Below are 16,037 nucleotides of genomic sequence, written 5' to 3' on the forward strand. Positions count from 1 at the left end.
ATTTCCATTCATAGTTACTTATTAGAAGGTATTTGCAGTGATAGCTCTGCCAAAAAAAGGTTATTATTATTATTTTTTGAATTAGGTATTTTCTGCTAGTTCTGCACACTATTTACCATAACACAATTTTAGTACTGCAGAAAAGTCCAGGCAAGCTCTCTTTGTAAAGTGATTCTGATTTTACACTTGAACTTTACACCTGGGTATATAATGAAATGACACCCTACTTTATCATCAGTAATAGGATAGTCATTAAAATGTTGCTTTCTATGACATCTCATACAGGGCTGTTTATTTCAGAGACTCTCATTTTCAAATGTTTTAATCTATTGCAAGTTTCCCAGCAATGAGCCATGATGAAAGGCAGCCCGGCGAAGTCTCTGGACCTGTCCTAAAGACAGCCCCTCTCCTCTCCAGGAGCATAAGATCATAAGCTTTAGCTTCTGCTGAACCAAGTGATGGAAGGCCCATTTACCATTATTTAAACATGCTAAGTCTTATAACCCTTTCCTCTTTTAGAACGTCTGCCTTGTTAGGATGCACATTTTGAAATTTCATTAATTTCTAAGAAACTAGGATCTCTACATGCCCACCAATTTCCAAATGGGGATTTTTCTTCCAGATATTTGCTGGATTTCAGATGGAATGAGACAGGTGGTTTTAGGCTGAAAGCTACTCAAGGCTGATAGAAAAATAATGCCGGGCCAGCAGGCTTTGTTACCGAGAGCCTGTCCCATTACTGGCGGGGTCTTCAGTCCAACTCCGCAGAGAAAGGTGACAGGGTGACAGGTGATCCCCATGCTGATCTCAGAGGAACCTGGCATCTCTGGGCTCCTGGGGACCAGGGGTGACTTGGACAGACCCACCTGCCTCCCTAGGATATTTTGGTCTGGAACAAATCTGAGCCATTCACCTGTGACAACCACAGGACCGCAGCTGAAGGGGACAAGATGCCAGGGAGGAAGCAGGTGGAAAAGGGGACAGTTTTTCTCTTTGTCTCACTCGTTCAGCTCCGTTCAGTGAAAGAACACCGAGTTCCTGTGAGGCTGCCATGCTGTTTGCAAAAAAAAAGCCGTTTGCCATGGAAGCTTCCATCTTCCTTGCACGCAAAATGCTAGGGTAGTATGAGATTTGCCTTCCCTCTTCTCCATGCACTCATTCTCTGCTATCCAGAGCTGAGAGAAATACCAAATAAATACACACTTTGGCACATCTAGAGATTCAGCTGTATTTAAGCCCAAACAACAACAGAGAGGGGCCTTACCGGAGAACAGAGCTGGGACATGATTATCATCCTGAGAGAAAATATTACCTTGTGCTGAGGGCTTTACATGCATCATCTCAACTAATCCTTAAAACAACTCTTTGGGGAAATACTATTTTTAATACCATTTTATGGAGAATGAGGCATCGAGAGATGAAGTAACTTGTCAACAGTCGTTCGGCTGGTACGTGATAGATTCAAGATCCCAATCCAGGTTGGATTAACTCCAGAGGCCAAGAACGTAGCCAGTTTTGCTGCACTGCATTTGTCATTTAATCTTATTTATTAACATGTGGGAAATGAAGGACATACGAGCGTTGTACTCATCTGAACATGCCTATTTTTTTTTTTTTGACTTCACATCGCAACGCACGCACCATCAGTTTCTATCAACTACCACATGCACAAACCAGGAATATAGTTCAGCCCAGTGTCATGGGCCATGGATACTCTCGTCAGGGAAAGAGCCACCCAAATATATGGCACTTGGTGTGGAGTGACAGAGCTGTCATAAAGGTAATCATGTAAAAAACAAAATCTGCCATTATTACGTTTCTGAATTTCCGAGGAGGAGTTGTTTTCTGTACTGGCTCATGATGAACACACTTTTATTCATCCTTTCCAGTTTTATTCTCATGGGAGTAGGTCATCATAACTATCAAACCAGAGATATAAAAAGACTGGGAAACATTTAGTTTTAGAAAATAATGGCTTAGAACCCCAGTAAATCAAAAGAGCGAGGGGGAAAGTAAACAATACAGTTACAGTGCCAGCTGGAGAATCTTGATAATTGGGCCTTGACTGTGGTTTGCAAGTTTTAGTATTGACGATGATAATGAGGAATCTACCTAGGAGACCTGGAGTCTCCCAGCATGTACATACAGAAGATCATTACGAGATCCTGGGCCGAAAGTAACTTCTCATGCAGTCCCAGATTTCAGGACTGACCCTTTCCTTGCTTGTAAGAGCAGAGAGATCAACAGAAATGTAAAGATTTAATAATACCTATATGGGTAGATTTCTTGAGAAGTCAGATGAATCTCAGCTCCTGTCCAGTCTTTCCTTCCAATATGCCACCACACAGACAGACAGACAGACACACACACACACACACACACACACACACACACACACACACACACACACACGTTCTTTGTCCAGGAAATTCTAGGCTTTACTGGCAACTGTATCTTGACTGATTCATTGAATTATATTAGTTGAAATGATCTTCACTCTTTAAAGTTGAACTTCGCTATGAATTTTGTTATGGACAATTGGCTAATCCCCTGAAAGCTAAGAACAGAGATTCTTTTTTTTTTTTTTTTTTTTTTTATTTTTTTAAAGATTTTATTTATTTATTTGTCAGAGAGAGATTACATGTAGGCAGAGAGGCAGGCAGAGAGAGAGAGGAGGAAGCAGGCTCCCTGCTGAGCAGAGAGCCCGATGTGGGACTCGATCCCAGAACTCTGGGATCATGACCTGAGCTGAAGGCAGCGGCTTAACCCACTGAGCCACCCAGGCGCCCCAAGAACAGAGATTCTTAACCTGGAGTTCATAAATAGGTTCCCTTGAAACAGGATGAATAATTTACTCTGTGGAGTCATTTGTATGGTTCATAGCTTTAATCGGATTCTCAAAGGACTCTGAGTTCCCTTCAAGCTTTAAGACCACTGTCCTCGAGGACAGTGTCCTCTCTAGGAGGCTGGAGGGTATCAGAGTTTTATCTTTTATTTTATTTTTTTTAAGATTTTATTTATTTATTTGACAGACAGAAATCACAAGTAGACGGAGAGGCAGGCAGAGAGAGAGGAGGAAGCAGGCTCCCCGCTGAGCAGAGAGCTCGATGTGGGACTCGATCCCAGGACGCTGGGATCATGACCTGAGCCGAAGGCAGCGGCTTAACCCACTGAGCCACCCAGGCGCCCCTTATCTTTTATTTTTTAAAGAATTTTATTATTTATGACAGAGAAAGATAGCAAGAAAGGGAACACAAGCACAGGGAAGGCAGAGAGGGAGAAGCAGGCTCCCCACTGAGCAGGGAGCCTGATGTGGGGCTTGATCCCCAGAAGCTGGGATCATGACCCGAACCAGAGGCAAAGTCTTAACAACTGAGCCACCCAGGCACCGCAAGACATCAGAGTTTTAAAAGGAATCCTGTTTCACTCTAACGCAACACTTTCTAGAACTTTGTGCCAAAAGGAGGCTCTAGCCTAGCCATTGCAACATTGTTATGAAAACCAAGACAACTGTGGGAGGTATTGGGGTCAGGGGCTGGATTTATCAGGAGGAGCTGGCAGTGTCTAAGTCCCCTGGAGCCATGCTGGCTAAGCCACTGTCCTTGCCGACAGCATGGCATGACGCATGGAACAGGCTTGGGGCACAGGGACATGGCTGAGATTTTTTTTGGGGGGGGGTCGATCCTTAATCTGTTACTTTCTACTGGTTGGAATTAATCAAATAAATGCCTCCCTATTCTTTTTTTTTTTTTTTTAAATAAAATTGGGGGTAAATAATACCAGCCTCTCAGGAGTTTTGTGAGGATTAAGTGAGATCATAGAGACGTAAATGCACAATACAGCTGCCTATCTGTATCCCTTGGGGACAGGTGTGCTTTGGAATTCAGACTCTGGTTTTCTTAGAAATGTAATACATTTCTATCCTCTATATTCCCTAATGCCACCACCATCACCCAGGGTAAATATGTAGATGTTCCTACAGCAAAACCGTGAGTATTCCCAGTCAGAGGGATGAATCAAGATTACCATCTTACGTCATGTTGAGGCAAGTTTGTCACCAAAAAACTTCAGTGTTCAGAGCACTTGGGTTCTGGGATCAAGAATAAGCAATTACAGACCTGTCTTCTCACAACAACTGTCAGTTAAAACTTTCTCCAGTTCCCAAGGTCCTCATTTTCATGTCATTGTTGAGTCACCAACCTTGGCTTGTCCTCTTATTTATTCTCCTTTGACAACAGTGTGGGACCCATGGCCAAACAAGCTACCCAGCATATATATATCTCTTACCTTCACATTCATTTGAACTGTGCCCTGATGAACACGATGGCTCCCTTCTCTTCCTAATGCATGGGGTGAAGAAGATTCCTCACTTCTCTGGGCTTTGTCTTAAACTCTCCCAGTTCCCGAGGCAGTCTCTCTTGCCACAGCTCCAGCATTCCAAGGACTGTCTGCTGCCTAATAAATTCTCAAGGAGCTCTCCAAGTACTCCTAGTGACGTTGGTTTGTTCACTGGTCAGAAGAACACTCTTCTCCTGGAGATGAGAGGGAACATTCCTCGGTTTCATTCAGGTATGCCTGAGGGCTGCCTCCAGGCTGCTCGAGAATGCCATCGCAAATCCCCCTAGGGATGGCACTCCTGGATTCTCTTCTCCATTCCAGCGTGTCTCCGGAGAAGGAATGCGGGCTCCACCATCACCATCGCAGTTGAGGGCATTACTTCCAGAGTCAGTCAGCGGCAGGTGGCAGGTGTCGAAGTCCACCTACATGATACTGGACGGCTGTGGGGGGGTCACCGAGTTTAACAATGGTGCTGTGCAAAGAGCACGATCAGACGTATGGGAGTTTGATTTCTACTTCATTCACATGCTGTGTGACCTTGGCTCAGTTACTTAAAGTCTCTGTGCTCCAAGCTGTAAAATGGGGATAATATTACCTACGCGACGAGGGCTATAATTAGGAGTATGCGAGACAACCTAAGTAAATGTCCCAATAGATTTCCATTCCCTTCTTTCAGTGCCTTTTCACTGGTTTCCTCTTCCCAGTTCAGGAAACTTTGGAAGGGTAAGATCATGTCTGCTCTTTGTATTTATTCCTGCTGCAGGCACAGGACCAAATACTGAATGAATGGAAGAATGAATTCAATTGTTTTTGTGGGTGGTGGCCCACCTTTGGTTCCTCCGAAGTCTGATGTTCACAATTTGACAAGATGCCACCAGGGTGAAGATACCCAAGCCAGTGCTTTATGGTCCAAATAACCGTATTTGCTTCCAATGGAGATAAAAGAGTTACACCGCACAAACTCTTTTATTCTGGGATCATGTTTTCTTTTAAAAGTGGAACTTTTAATTTTATAGACAGAATAATACCTCCTGATAGCTAGTATGAAAAATGTTGCATTTTTAACAAGATGTCTCAATTTTGAGTAAGATTTGAAGATCTGCTACAACTTCATCCCTTTCCCTCTAACCCTCGACTAGTATTAATTAAAGCTTCGCTTAATCCTCGTGTTCCCTTGGGTGCAGGCAGATTATAATGACCACTCGAATCCTGCAATGTTTCAGTAGACCCTGAGATTCATTGAGGGCTTTATGTAGGTTTGGGGAATTAGAAGGCACTGTAAATTTTAAAAACCTATTTCAGCAGCTCTATATTTAATTAGTCCACCACTCTCTTGGAATAGAGAAGTAACAAAATGATTTCAAACTTATTAACAGAAATCACAGATGCTGGTTCGCAGCATCTTCAAAAAGTCCTCAGTATTTTTACCTATAAGAGGGGGGCAGTGTCGGTGTTTTCAGGCCCCGTGAAACACGCATGGAAACACTCAGGGCTCTGCCAGCTACGCAAAGCAGCAGCTGCTAGATGGAAACTGATTTTGTTATATTGCCAGAAATCCTTTCCAGCGCTTATTTTTTGTAATCCCAAGATTATGGGGTCTAGCAGTAAATGCAGACTATGTACGTTTTTGCTTAGAATCCACGTTTTTCTTTCTGTCTGATTCTTAAGGGTACGCTTGTTCTTTTTTGCCTGTGATGGGGGAGGCACAAGTCTCTGTGAGCCATTGCTCTGCTGAGAATCCAGGTAGGAGAGGAGAGAGATCTGAGAGAGAGCAGAAGAGCCAGGCCAGCTGGCTGGAATGGGTTCTCACGGCTCTGAGTGGAAGGCACATATGATGCATTTCTCCCAGAGAGCACAGTGACAGGGGAGGTAAAAAATGCTGTTCTGGAGGCCTGGGGGTACGATGCTCGATATGGCTGACAATGGGTGAGGACAGAGTGGGGAATAAAGATGTGTCAATTCCTCATCCTTGGCCAGGATTCAAGAACATGTATATACTTAATGCAGCCCAGCCCTGCTCACTACTTCCCACGAAAAGGAAAATCCGTCTTAATTTCTCTTTTCCATCCATTCCCTTTTTCTTTCTTCCAGTAGAATCTTAAAGGATACCTGGGTAGAGGGACACAGTGACACAGATGAGCCTACTTCATCTCTTTGCATGAGGAGGACAGGGCGGAGGCCCAGGATGGGAGCCGGTGGAAAACAGCCTTTGATTAATATTTCAGTCACAGGGGAGGAATCCAGCTACATGATAAAGGCATATTAAGAAATAGCTCCCAGACAAATGTATTTTGTGAGTTCATCTTGAATCATCCAACATCACATTCACACTGCATCAAAATTCAGGTGATTTATACAGTCGCATTAGGTTCTATTAGTATTAATGGGAAATATGCATGTATATCAATGTATGCATTAGTGGAGACAGACTCCCCAAAGGGTTTTTGCTTTGGGGCTAAGGCTGCTATTATTTGTCCCTTCTCCACGATGGAAATAGAATTATGCCCATTAAGTAAGTGTTCAACATTCCATGCTTAGCAGAAAAAGGACTCACTCCTAATGACACAAATAAAACTATATTTTATATTTGTAATTAAAAGCATTGTTGCAAATGGCCATGTCTTATTGTTATTATTTACCAATTGCTATTTAGAATTTATTTTTTATTATCAGCTATGGCTAATCACTGATTAGTGAAAGAGAATGGTTTCCTGGTTCTTTATTCCCATGTCAAAGAGGAAGAAATAAATCAAGTTTAGTAGGGATTTTATACGGAGAGGCATCCCAGAAGTAAAAGAATAAACTGTCAGGAAAGATCAGTTTTTCAATCCACAAAAGAAGAAACAGCTAAGGCTTCAGCCTGCTCATATTCTGGTGGAAAGAAGTTTTAAGTCAAATCAGAGGCAATAAGAACTCCACACTGTGTCATCATTGCATCAGCGATGATGCTTTTGGCCACTAATCACAGAAGACCCAATTCCAAATGTCTTAACCTATTAGGAGGTTGATTATGTCACAAAGAGGAAGAGCAACTCATTTCAGGGTTAACTTGCCTGTTCTTCTGCACTATCAAGGGCTCTGGCCACCCAGCCCCTCCACCAGCCAGCAGGTCAACTTGGTACATCACAGGTGAATGAATGATACTGCTCCAGATTCTGGCCTCAGTTGCAGACCCAACAATGCCAGTGGAGGAAGGAAGATCACCTTCTATGCATCTCTTTTTGTTGGTAGGCAAGTTTTTCCAGCTATAGGCCGTGTAGTCTCCCACAATCAATTCCATGAGAGACAAACAGAATTCCATGATTGGCTTAGGTGATCAATTTGCTGTTCCATTCCATGAATTCCAGATGGGGTCATTGTCTGTGAACTCGTGGTCTCCCAGAAGAAGCTGTAAACCACATGGGCTGGAGGGCTCCAAGGGTAAGGCGGCAAAGGGTGTTGGAGAGGGGGTATGGGCAGACAGTCATCTGTGTGTGTGCTACACCAGTGAGTGCCATTACAGGGTTCCTCAAAGGTCAACTTAAATGTAGTCATGGACCCCTAGGGACTCATTGGAATCTGAGGAAGCACCAGCTTTTGTCCTGAATCTGATTAGGTAGAGTTGGTCCCAAGATTTGAACACTAGAGCCTGGGGCTTGAGGCCGGTAAAGCTGTAGTTCCCAGGTTTACCAGATCAATGAGAAACCATTGGGAAGACTGCTTAGTCTGAAGCTAAACCTTTGACTCCAGCTGACAATTATTTTAAAAGGAAAAAAGAGAAGAATGATCAGGAAATAAAATGATATTAATACATTTGGTATCTTGGTTATGTTAGCTTTACATGACTGAAAAGTGGGGGGAAGTTCATCTTTGATACCTCAATCTCTCCATTCTGTTCTCCCTCAACACCACCCTCTCCCCACTCCCCATGACTCCCAGTAGCACACAGGGTTCTCATATCCTACTCCTGCTTCCTTCCATTATACCTTCTCCCAAAGCTTTCTTTCACACTAGGATGTTAATATCAAATAGCTTAAGTGTTATCCATTTCACTACTCATCTTGGCTGTGTAGCATGGTAGGCTTCAAGGAAAGGGAAAGAATTTTAGAACTAATCACTTCTGAGACAGATATCTAGAACCCTAAAAAGAATGGCCACAGTCAACAATCATACACTCTCCTGCTGACCTGTGCAATATGGTAGCCACATAGACATATGTGGCTCAAGAGTTTACATGTAAATTAATTAAAATTAAATAAAAGTAGCAATTTCATTTCTCAGTCACACTACCCACATTTCAAGCACTCAGTAATTACATGTGTCTAGTGGGTACTGTACTGGCAATTGCAGACATAGTACATTTCTATCATCCGAGAAAGTTCTATTGGACAGTGCCATTTCAGAGAGAAATGGTGAGTCAGATTGTGATAGCCAGTGATGTTTTCCAGGAAAATCCATCCTGATGGGTGGGGATGATCTGTCAATTTTTAAATTGAGTTGGGGAGGTCCAGTTGGCTCATTTAGTTTGGAGCAGGAACCTCGATGGTGGTTGAACAGGGAATACATTGAAAACCGTAACCAGGGTGGATGCCTTCGGGCTGGTCATTAGTCCAACCACTGACTGCATGAGGACTGGTAGAGGACAAGAGATGCTGAGGAACTCAGCACACTAGAGTTAGGCTGAACTTGAGCAAACTTAAATACATAATGTATTTATGTTAATTTGTATTAATGAGTATTTTCTATTTATGAAAAGTGTGTTAATCTGTTTGGGCTGCTAATACCAAATTAGCATGACTAGGTGGCATGAACAACAGCACTTGTTTTTCATAGTTCTAGAGCCTGGAAAGGCGGAGATCAACCTGCTCGTGGATTCAGTTCTTGGTGAACACCTACTCTCTGCTTTGCAGACAGCTGTCTTTTCATTGTGTCCTCCTCCCAAGAGGGACTCACAAAGAACAGGGAGAAAAGCAAGCTCCCTTGTGTCTCTTCTTATGAGGGCACTAATCCTATCTTGAGGACTCTACCTTCACGACCTAATTACCTCTCAAAGTTCCCACTACCAAATACTGTACACTGAGGATTAGGGTTTCAACACACAAATTTTGAGGGAATGCAAACATGCAGTTCCTACAGCAAGTTATACAGGTTTTATGCTAGTGACATAAACTTTCTCATGAAATATAGTTGCTAAAATTTCAAAGAAGATGCATTTAAAGAGAAATAGTAGGTGAAAACTTGTATTGGGAAGAACAACGTGATTACATCTCTAAATGTGATTTGCAAAGGACTGAACTTTGAAACACTGATCTAAGGCAAAAGGGTTTGTCCCAAACGTCCATTTCTAGCTAGGGCTAGCTCATCCATCAGGTTCATTGAACACAGTGCCTAGGGCTGACAGTACTTTTAGGAATCCATGTAAATGTATTAATTCCTTTTCAAGAAATTAAAGTCAGAAGCGAAGAATATACTTTCAAGTCAAATAAATGTTTTCATGTATACTATCAATACATTTGTCTTTAATCCAACTAAGTTAAAAAATACAATTTTTTATTTTTCAATGGAGGAAGGGGCCCATAAAGGTAAACCTGTCTGCAGCCCTTGAACATCATCATGTGATTCTGTTTCTAGGCACACCTGGAAGGCACCTGAGTCACTGGAATAGGAAAGGGGAGTGCTTGCTCAGCAGCGCCACCAGTGGGCAGGAGTAGGACAGCTGCATCTCAGCAGGGGAACACAAACAAATCCGAAAGCAGTGGCAGCCTCCCAGGCATGCCCACCAGCTTAGCATGGGCGGAGTTCAGGTGCAGGACAGCGTGCCCAGGGCTTCAGAAAGCAGGACTGATTCCTGTTCAAGTAATGACTACCTGTGGGTCAGGACAGATTCTGAGAATGGGCAGGACTGAGCTTGTGGAGCAAAGATTTCCTGGGAACTGGGAAAAGGTGAGGATGGACAAGTAGAGGCTTTCAGGCATCTGCTATTAGAACAACCTATTCGGACTACTCAGTCCTGAAATCACATTATAGGGCTGTAGGGCAACCACACAGTTAGCTGGAGTCAGGCTGATTATGATGATAAGAAACACGGAAATGAGGAGCAGACGCACGCATTCACACATAGCTCCTAAGCACGAGAAGTGACTTGGAAATGTCAGATATTCCTTTTGGGAAAGGGAAGTTTATGAAACAATCACCTAATGCCCCCTGAAGGCAGAGGCTGGCAAAGTTAAGGCTGACTCAGAGACCTTTTGACAAGCTCTGGGACCACAGAGGCATAAATGCCATTTCAAATCAGAGACTGTTGTTAAAGGCCAAGTATGCAGACCAATTCCATAATATCTTGTAGTTGCTCTCTTGTGGCGAGTGAGGAGAATGACATTGATAAATCACCCTATTATAACTTGTGATAAAAGCAGCAGGTACTTAGAGAATTGACCAGTAGACACCTGAAAAAGACAAATGGCTGCAGGAAGACAACGGAAACACTTTGGAAATTAGTGATACCCATTGTGGGGAGAACAGGACAGTGCATCCAGGCCAGAGATAATATCCCAGTCTAACGATCGTCTATGGATTTGGGTCACCTGACAGTCTTGGGCGGGGGGCAAGAAATCTCAATTACTAATAATATATACAAAAACACCCTGAAAAACACCCTGAAAACCATGATACATCATGCAAACACAGGGCATTAAAGAAGATTAAACTAACGGAAATGGAAAATTATCTAAATATACTTTCATCGTTGGCTTAAGTTTTGGTACATTGGGTCAGGACTTTTTTTTTTTTTTTTTTTTTTTTTTTTTTGCTAAATAGTCTGGATGTTTACCATTGTGATGTGTAGAATCAGCATAAGGAATGTTTTGGATAAATGAATGGAAAAAGAAAAAAGAGTGTTTTGATTTTCTAAAGCTCTTCGGGGGTCTCCGAATGACGAGATGCCATGATGGAAGAATGACTTGCAGATACTTCTCTATGAAATTAGGCTGTTTTGTGCTGTGGATTGTGGTGGTTTCTACCAATGCCTCTTCTGAAAGTCACTCCCTTCTTAAACCTTGGGGGTTTCTGCTAACCACATTCAAATGGTCCGGAGAAAGTGCTACTCTACATTTTCCATTACCTCAGAGTTGGGCCAAGTAGGCCCGAGAGGGATTCGTTAACTGCCTCAATGCCTTCATGTGTCTGATTAACCACAAATATAGAATGTGGTTCAGCAGTGTAGGAAGCCACAGGGCGAACCAGGGCATAAATGACCTGCAATTTGTTTTTCTGGCAGCTGTCATCAGTCAACAACAACCGAACTGGGAACTTCTGTGGTCAATGGTTTGGGCTAACGTGTATCTGCGTTCCCAAGGTAGCCTGGCCCTAGAGGGCACAGGTTGAGAGGGGGTAGGGTCGGATAAGAGGGGGAGAATGAAAGTGGCTAGAAAAATGAATTGCTGAGCTATTCATAAAGACCGTACTGGATTAATTGTAGATTTCTGGTGAATCACTAGTGACACCGTGGAGACCATATATGACGTCTGCTAGTTTGCCTGTTTTTACTTCAAGAAAAGTTGTTCTCAAAATTCTGCAGCAGCTGCTACTGTTTGGATTATGAATAGTAATCAGCCATATGGTGTGGCAGAAAGGAATCGCACATATTTTCACATGGACAAATATTATTATTCCAAAACATAAACACGTCAATATAAGTGTTTTTTCCCCTGGGAGGGATACAGCCCCCTGATCTTGGTTATAAATTGACTCACTTTGTACGTGCACAATTCACCTGCCAACGTTGTTACTGGAACTTGCACCAGAGCTCTCCCCAAGTGCTTCTTTCTTATTTGTAGGAAGTCTGGGGAGGAAAGTGAGAGAGAGAAAAGAGAACGGAATGACGGCCCAAGGAAAGGGGGGGCAGGCTGTTACCTCTGCCACTACCTTAAACTCTCCTCACTAGGAAAGCAGCGTGCTTGCCTGGGAAATAAAAGCCAATAATTCAGCATCCCAAACCAGAGGCAGAGGCAGAAAAGACTGTCTTCCCATACTTTTGGCTCTCTCTGGTTTTGTTTCAAAGGGCAACATGTCCGTCACTGAGAATTTATTCTAAGGGTTTATCTAGCTCTTCCATTTCTTAATTTGGTCTTATTATTTCTCTTTGCTTTGGCCCTTTCTCTTTACTCATTTTTTGCCCTGGAATTTTTTTTTTTTTTTTTTGATTTTATTTGTTTATTTGACAGAGGGAGTGAGAGAGCACAGGCAGGGGTATAGCAGAGGAAGAGGGAGAAGGAAGCTGTCTGCTGAGCAGGGAACCCGAAGAAGAACTTGATCCCAGAACCCTGGAAACATGAACTGAGCTGAAGGCAGAGGCTTAACTGACTGAGCCACCCAGGCGCCTGCCCTACAACTTCTTACAGAAGCTTCCCCTCCTGGCAATCTACCGTTTTTGGTGCTGGTTGTTTTGCAATCAGCCCGGAACTCTTCCCACCCCTTTCCCTTCCTTCCACGGCTCGGTCTTTCCACACCTTCCCATTGTGTGTTTCCCAGGCTCTGGGAGGCTCGCTTGCCTCTCAGCTGGGGAACAGCTCATGGGACTCAGGGTGGACAGACCTCGGGTGACATTCACAGGGATGGGGGTGGGGTTGGGTGGGGAGAGACGGGTGGGCTCGGGCAGAGTTCTTGCGTGTTTTCCCATTGAGGTTCTTTGGCCACTGTGGTCAGCTCTATGAGATGGAAGCAGAGGAAGCCACTGGTCGGAGCAAATGAGGAGGGAGCATGGGGTAGGGACTGAGAGAGCCCCACGAGGGAACACTGCCTTGGGGGGCGGGATGCGAGAACCGGCTTCCATGCGGTACAGTTTGGCGTGGGGCCTCCGTCTCCATGTGCAGGGCCTACATGCGGGCACACGGGGATCAGCGTACCTAGTGATGTTCCTCTCATTCTTTAGAGTTATATGACAGATTATTTACAATAAAATACCTAATCCAGTACTTCACTGTCATGGGCCTTCAGATCCGGGCCACCAGCGGCCAGGCCAGTGAGGGCAAGTGGACGGCTCAGAGGGGCTGAGAGAGGGTAGAGACTGGGGGGACTAGAGAGTATCTGCCTTCCTTCACATTCAAAGGAAACACTTGCTGGCCCCGACACTTGCTGCGGACATGTCTGCAGACTGCGTTCAGCCTCAGGCCCCCAGTTTGTGATCCTTAATCAGAAACCCTTCATCCCTCTCTGCTTGGGCACCTCCCAGGGTCCTTGATTTGCTGCCTCTGCAGGCAGCCCCCTCCATCTGTTCTTCTGTTCTCCCTCACTCTCCACCTATGTTTGTCTCAACCCACACCATTGGTGAAGGTCCCAGCCAGCATCGCTGTGGAACCCTTGGTATCACTTATGTCCTACAGCCCTTGAACTGGCTGCAAGAGGCTTTTGTGTAAGCCAGAGCAGTGTCTCCCCCAGGGTAAAACACTGTGGGGACGTGACCCACTCTCTCGATGCAATGTATGGTTTTGAACTCTAGGCCAGCTGTGCTCCAGCTGTGCTCCAGCTGTGCTCCCTGGACTAGCAGCCCTTGGCATCACCTGGCAACTTATTACAAAGGCAGGTTTTGGGGTCCTGCCTTAGACCCCTGGATTGGAAACTCTCAAGGAGTCATACAGTGGTAGGTCCAGTCATCTGTCCTTTCACTGGCCTTCAGGGAGACTCGGCTGTAGGCTCAGGTTCAAGGACTTCTGCTCTCCCTACATGGCCCCACTCCCACATGGTGGCATTCTTCAGTTTGCTGGGATCCCTCTTAAACTCTGTGACTAAAACTCAGCCTTTATTCACACAGACTATTATCGTTCATTTAGCAGAATATGGCGGCAACAATGAAGATTAAATTAGATAAAACCCATGAAATATACAGTGTAGTTCCTAACACCTAGGAAACCTGTAATATATGTTAGTTATTACCATCATCAATTACTTTACTATCAATTATATCACATTTTATCAAGGTGGCCTTGGATCAGATGAACTCCTATGTATGGAAACTTCTACTGTGGACTCAGTGTCAAATACCTCTACAGACTTTTTGTCTCTCATTTATGACTCACGTATGCACGTGGTAGAGAGAAATGTAGGACCTGTATTGAAAACAGTAGCATAAATGATAGGGTGGAAACATCCTCGCCCACGTAGGGAAGTGAACTTGTTATCTCAGCCAAAGGCTTCAAGGGTTTGGGGGTGAGGGGAGGAAAAAAGGCCCTCCCCTAAAAGAAAAGGAAACTATCACGAGGGTACAGTTCCTTTGAGGAGGATGAATGTGAAGTAGTGAAAGTAAGGACCCAACATTAATTGTAAGCTTTCCTGTATTTCAGAGAACACAAAGCATCTCTGTTTCCTATGTATCTTCCAATTCCAAACACCCTGCAAAATCTCCACCCATCTGCCATTTTAGATAAAAGCCAATTTAAAATGTGACTCTGCAAGAAGTCAAAATGCCAGGCCATGCTGGGTCTGTATTAAAATTCACTCAATAAAGAATTCTGACTTTCATGAAACTAACTACCAAAGGAAAGCCAAGAGGTTGACCTTCATGTTGTTCAAGAGCGACACCAATCCCCTGGCCTTGGCACACACACGGATTTCTCGCAAGGATTACAGCAGGTGTTTTCTGAATGGCATCCAGAATCGCACTGGACAGAAACGCATCAGAGGTCGCTGAAGCCGCATCAATAATGATAAGCAGGATGATCGCAGCCCCCTCCCGCCGGCTCCGTGAGCCTGCGGAGATCACAGCCCGGCTGAGTCTGCGGGAGCCTGCCAGCTTCTCGCCAAGTGCCAATGTCATTCTAACATATTCAAGACAGAGACTCTCATGGGGCAGGTCAGAGGTCTAAGGAAATGCAGTGAACTCAGGAGAGCAAAGTGGACAAGACGACACAACCAATCATTTTTATCAGTAAGGTTCATTTAGAAATTTGGGACATTTTCAATACGGACACTTCAGTGTTAAATCACAACTGCCATGTTTTCAACCGCACTCTTTTTAAGTAAAGAAATTGTAATAGAGGGAAAAAGCCAATCATGAAATATGTTACTTCTTGGAATTATAAGTAGTAAGTATGATAGAGTAAAATAAAATTATATCCCAGGTCATGGTGGAGAAATACGATTATTCTTGATTTCCCCCACTTCCTCCTCTCAGGAACTCCTGTTCAGTGTTTCTTTCAGCTATCAGGATATTCCCACCTGCAAGCCTTTGTCTTCCTCTAGTTTGTCAGCCTTTCTGGTCTTGTGTTCAGGAAACAACTACAGTCCCAGAAGGCAGAAAAAGAGGGTCAAGGGATCCTAGCAAAGTTCAGTTCTAATCCTATGCTTCTACCAATCTCTTTAGTGATATTGGAAAAGTTCATCAACCTCTCTGTGCCTCAGTTTCTCTTTTCTATAAAACAAGAAATCAGTTGGGTCACGAACTCAAAACTCAAATGTCCTCAGGTCTTAATAAGTACGCACAAATGTAGCTGAGGAAGAGAGTGTGCGCCCCATCTACACGGGAGAGCGATACTCAGCTCTACCTGATTATCCCCATCCCCCTCTGATTCTTTTCTTAAGGAAATGTGTTTCTGGATAGTTCTGTCAAATCTTCTGAATTTGAAGTGTTGGCTCAAAGATGAAAACAAAGAAAGTCATTAAAAAATACTCTGAAGGTCAAATAGAACACATGCCTGGATCTCTTAAAGTTCTTTACCTTCTATGAT

General features: G+C 43.8%; 1 protein-coding gene across 1 annotated transcript in view; it reads right to left on the reverse strand.

Moving 5' to 3' along the window:
• Positions 1–4,461, reverse strand: part of SASH1 (SAM and SH3 domain containing 1) — a 309,610-nt gene extending 305,149 nt beyond the window's left edge. The window contains exon 1 of the mRNA XM_045066256.1: positions 4,288–4,461. Within this exon, the coding sequence (XP_044922191.1) occupies positions 4,288–4,299 (12 nt within the window). The 5' untranslated portion in view covers positions 4,300–4,461. The remainder of the gene's footprint in view (positions 1–4,287) is intronic.
• Between the last annotated feature and the right edge of the window lie 11,576 nt (positions 4,462–16,037).

Source organism: Mustela putorius, unplaced genomic scaffold (genome assembly GCF_011764305.1).
Source record: "Mustela putorius furo isolate JIRA1106 unplaced genomic scaffold, ASM1176430v1.1 tig00003863_pilon_pilon_pilon, whole genome shotgun sequence".
In the NCBI taxonomy this organism is placed as follows: domain Eukaryota; kingdom Metazoa; phylum Chordata; class Mammalia; order Carnivora; family Mustelidae; genus Mustela; species Mustela putorius.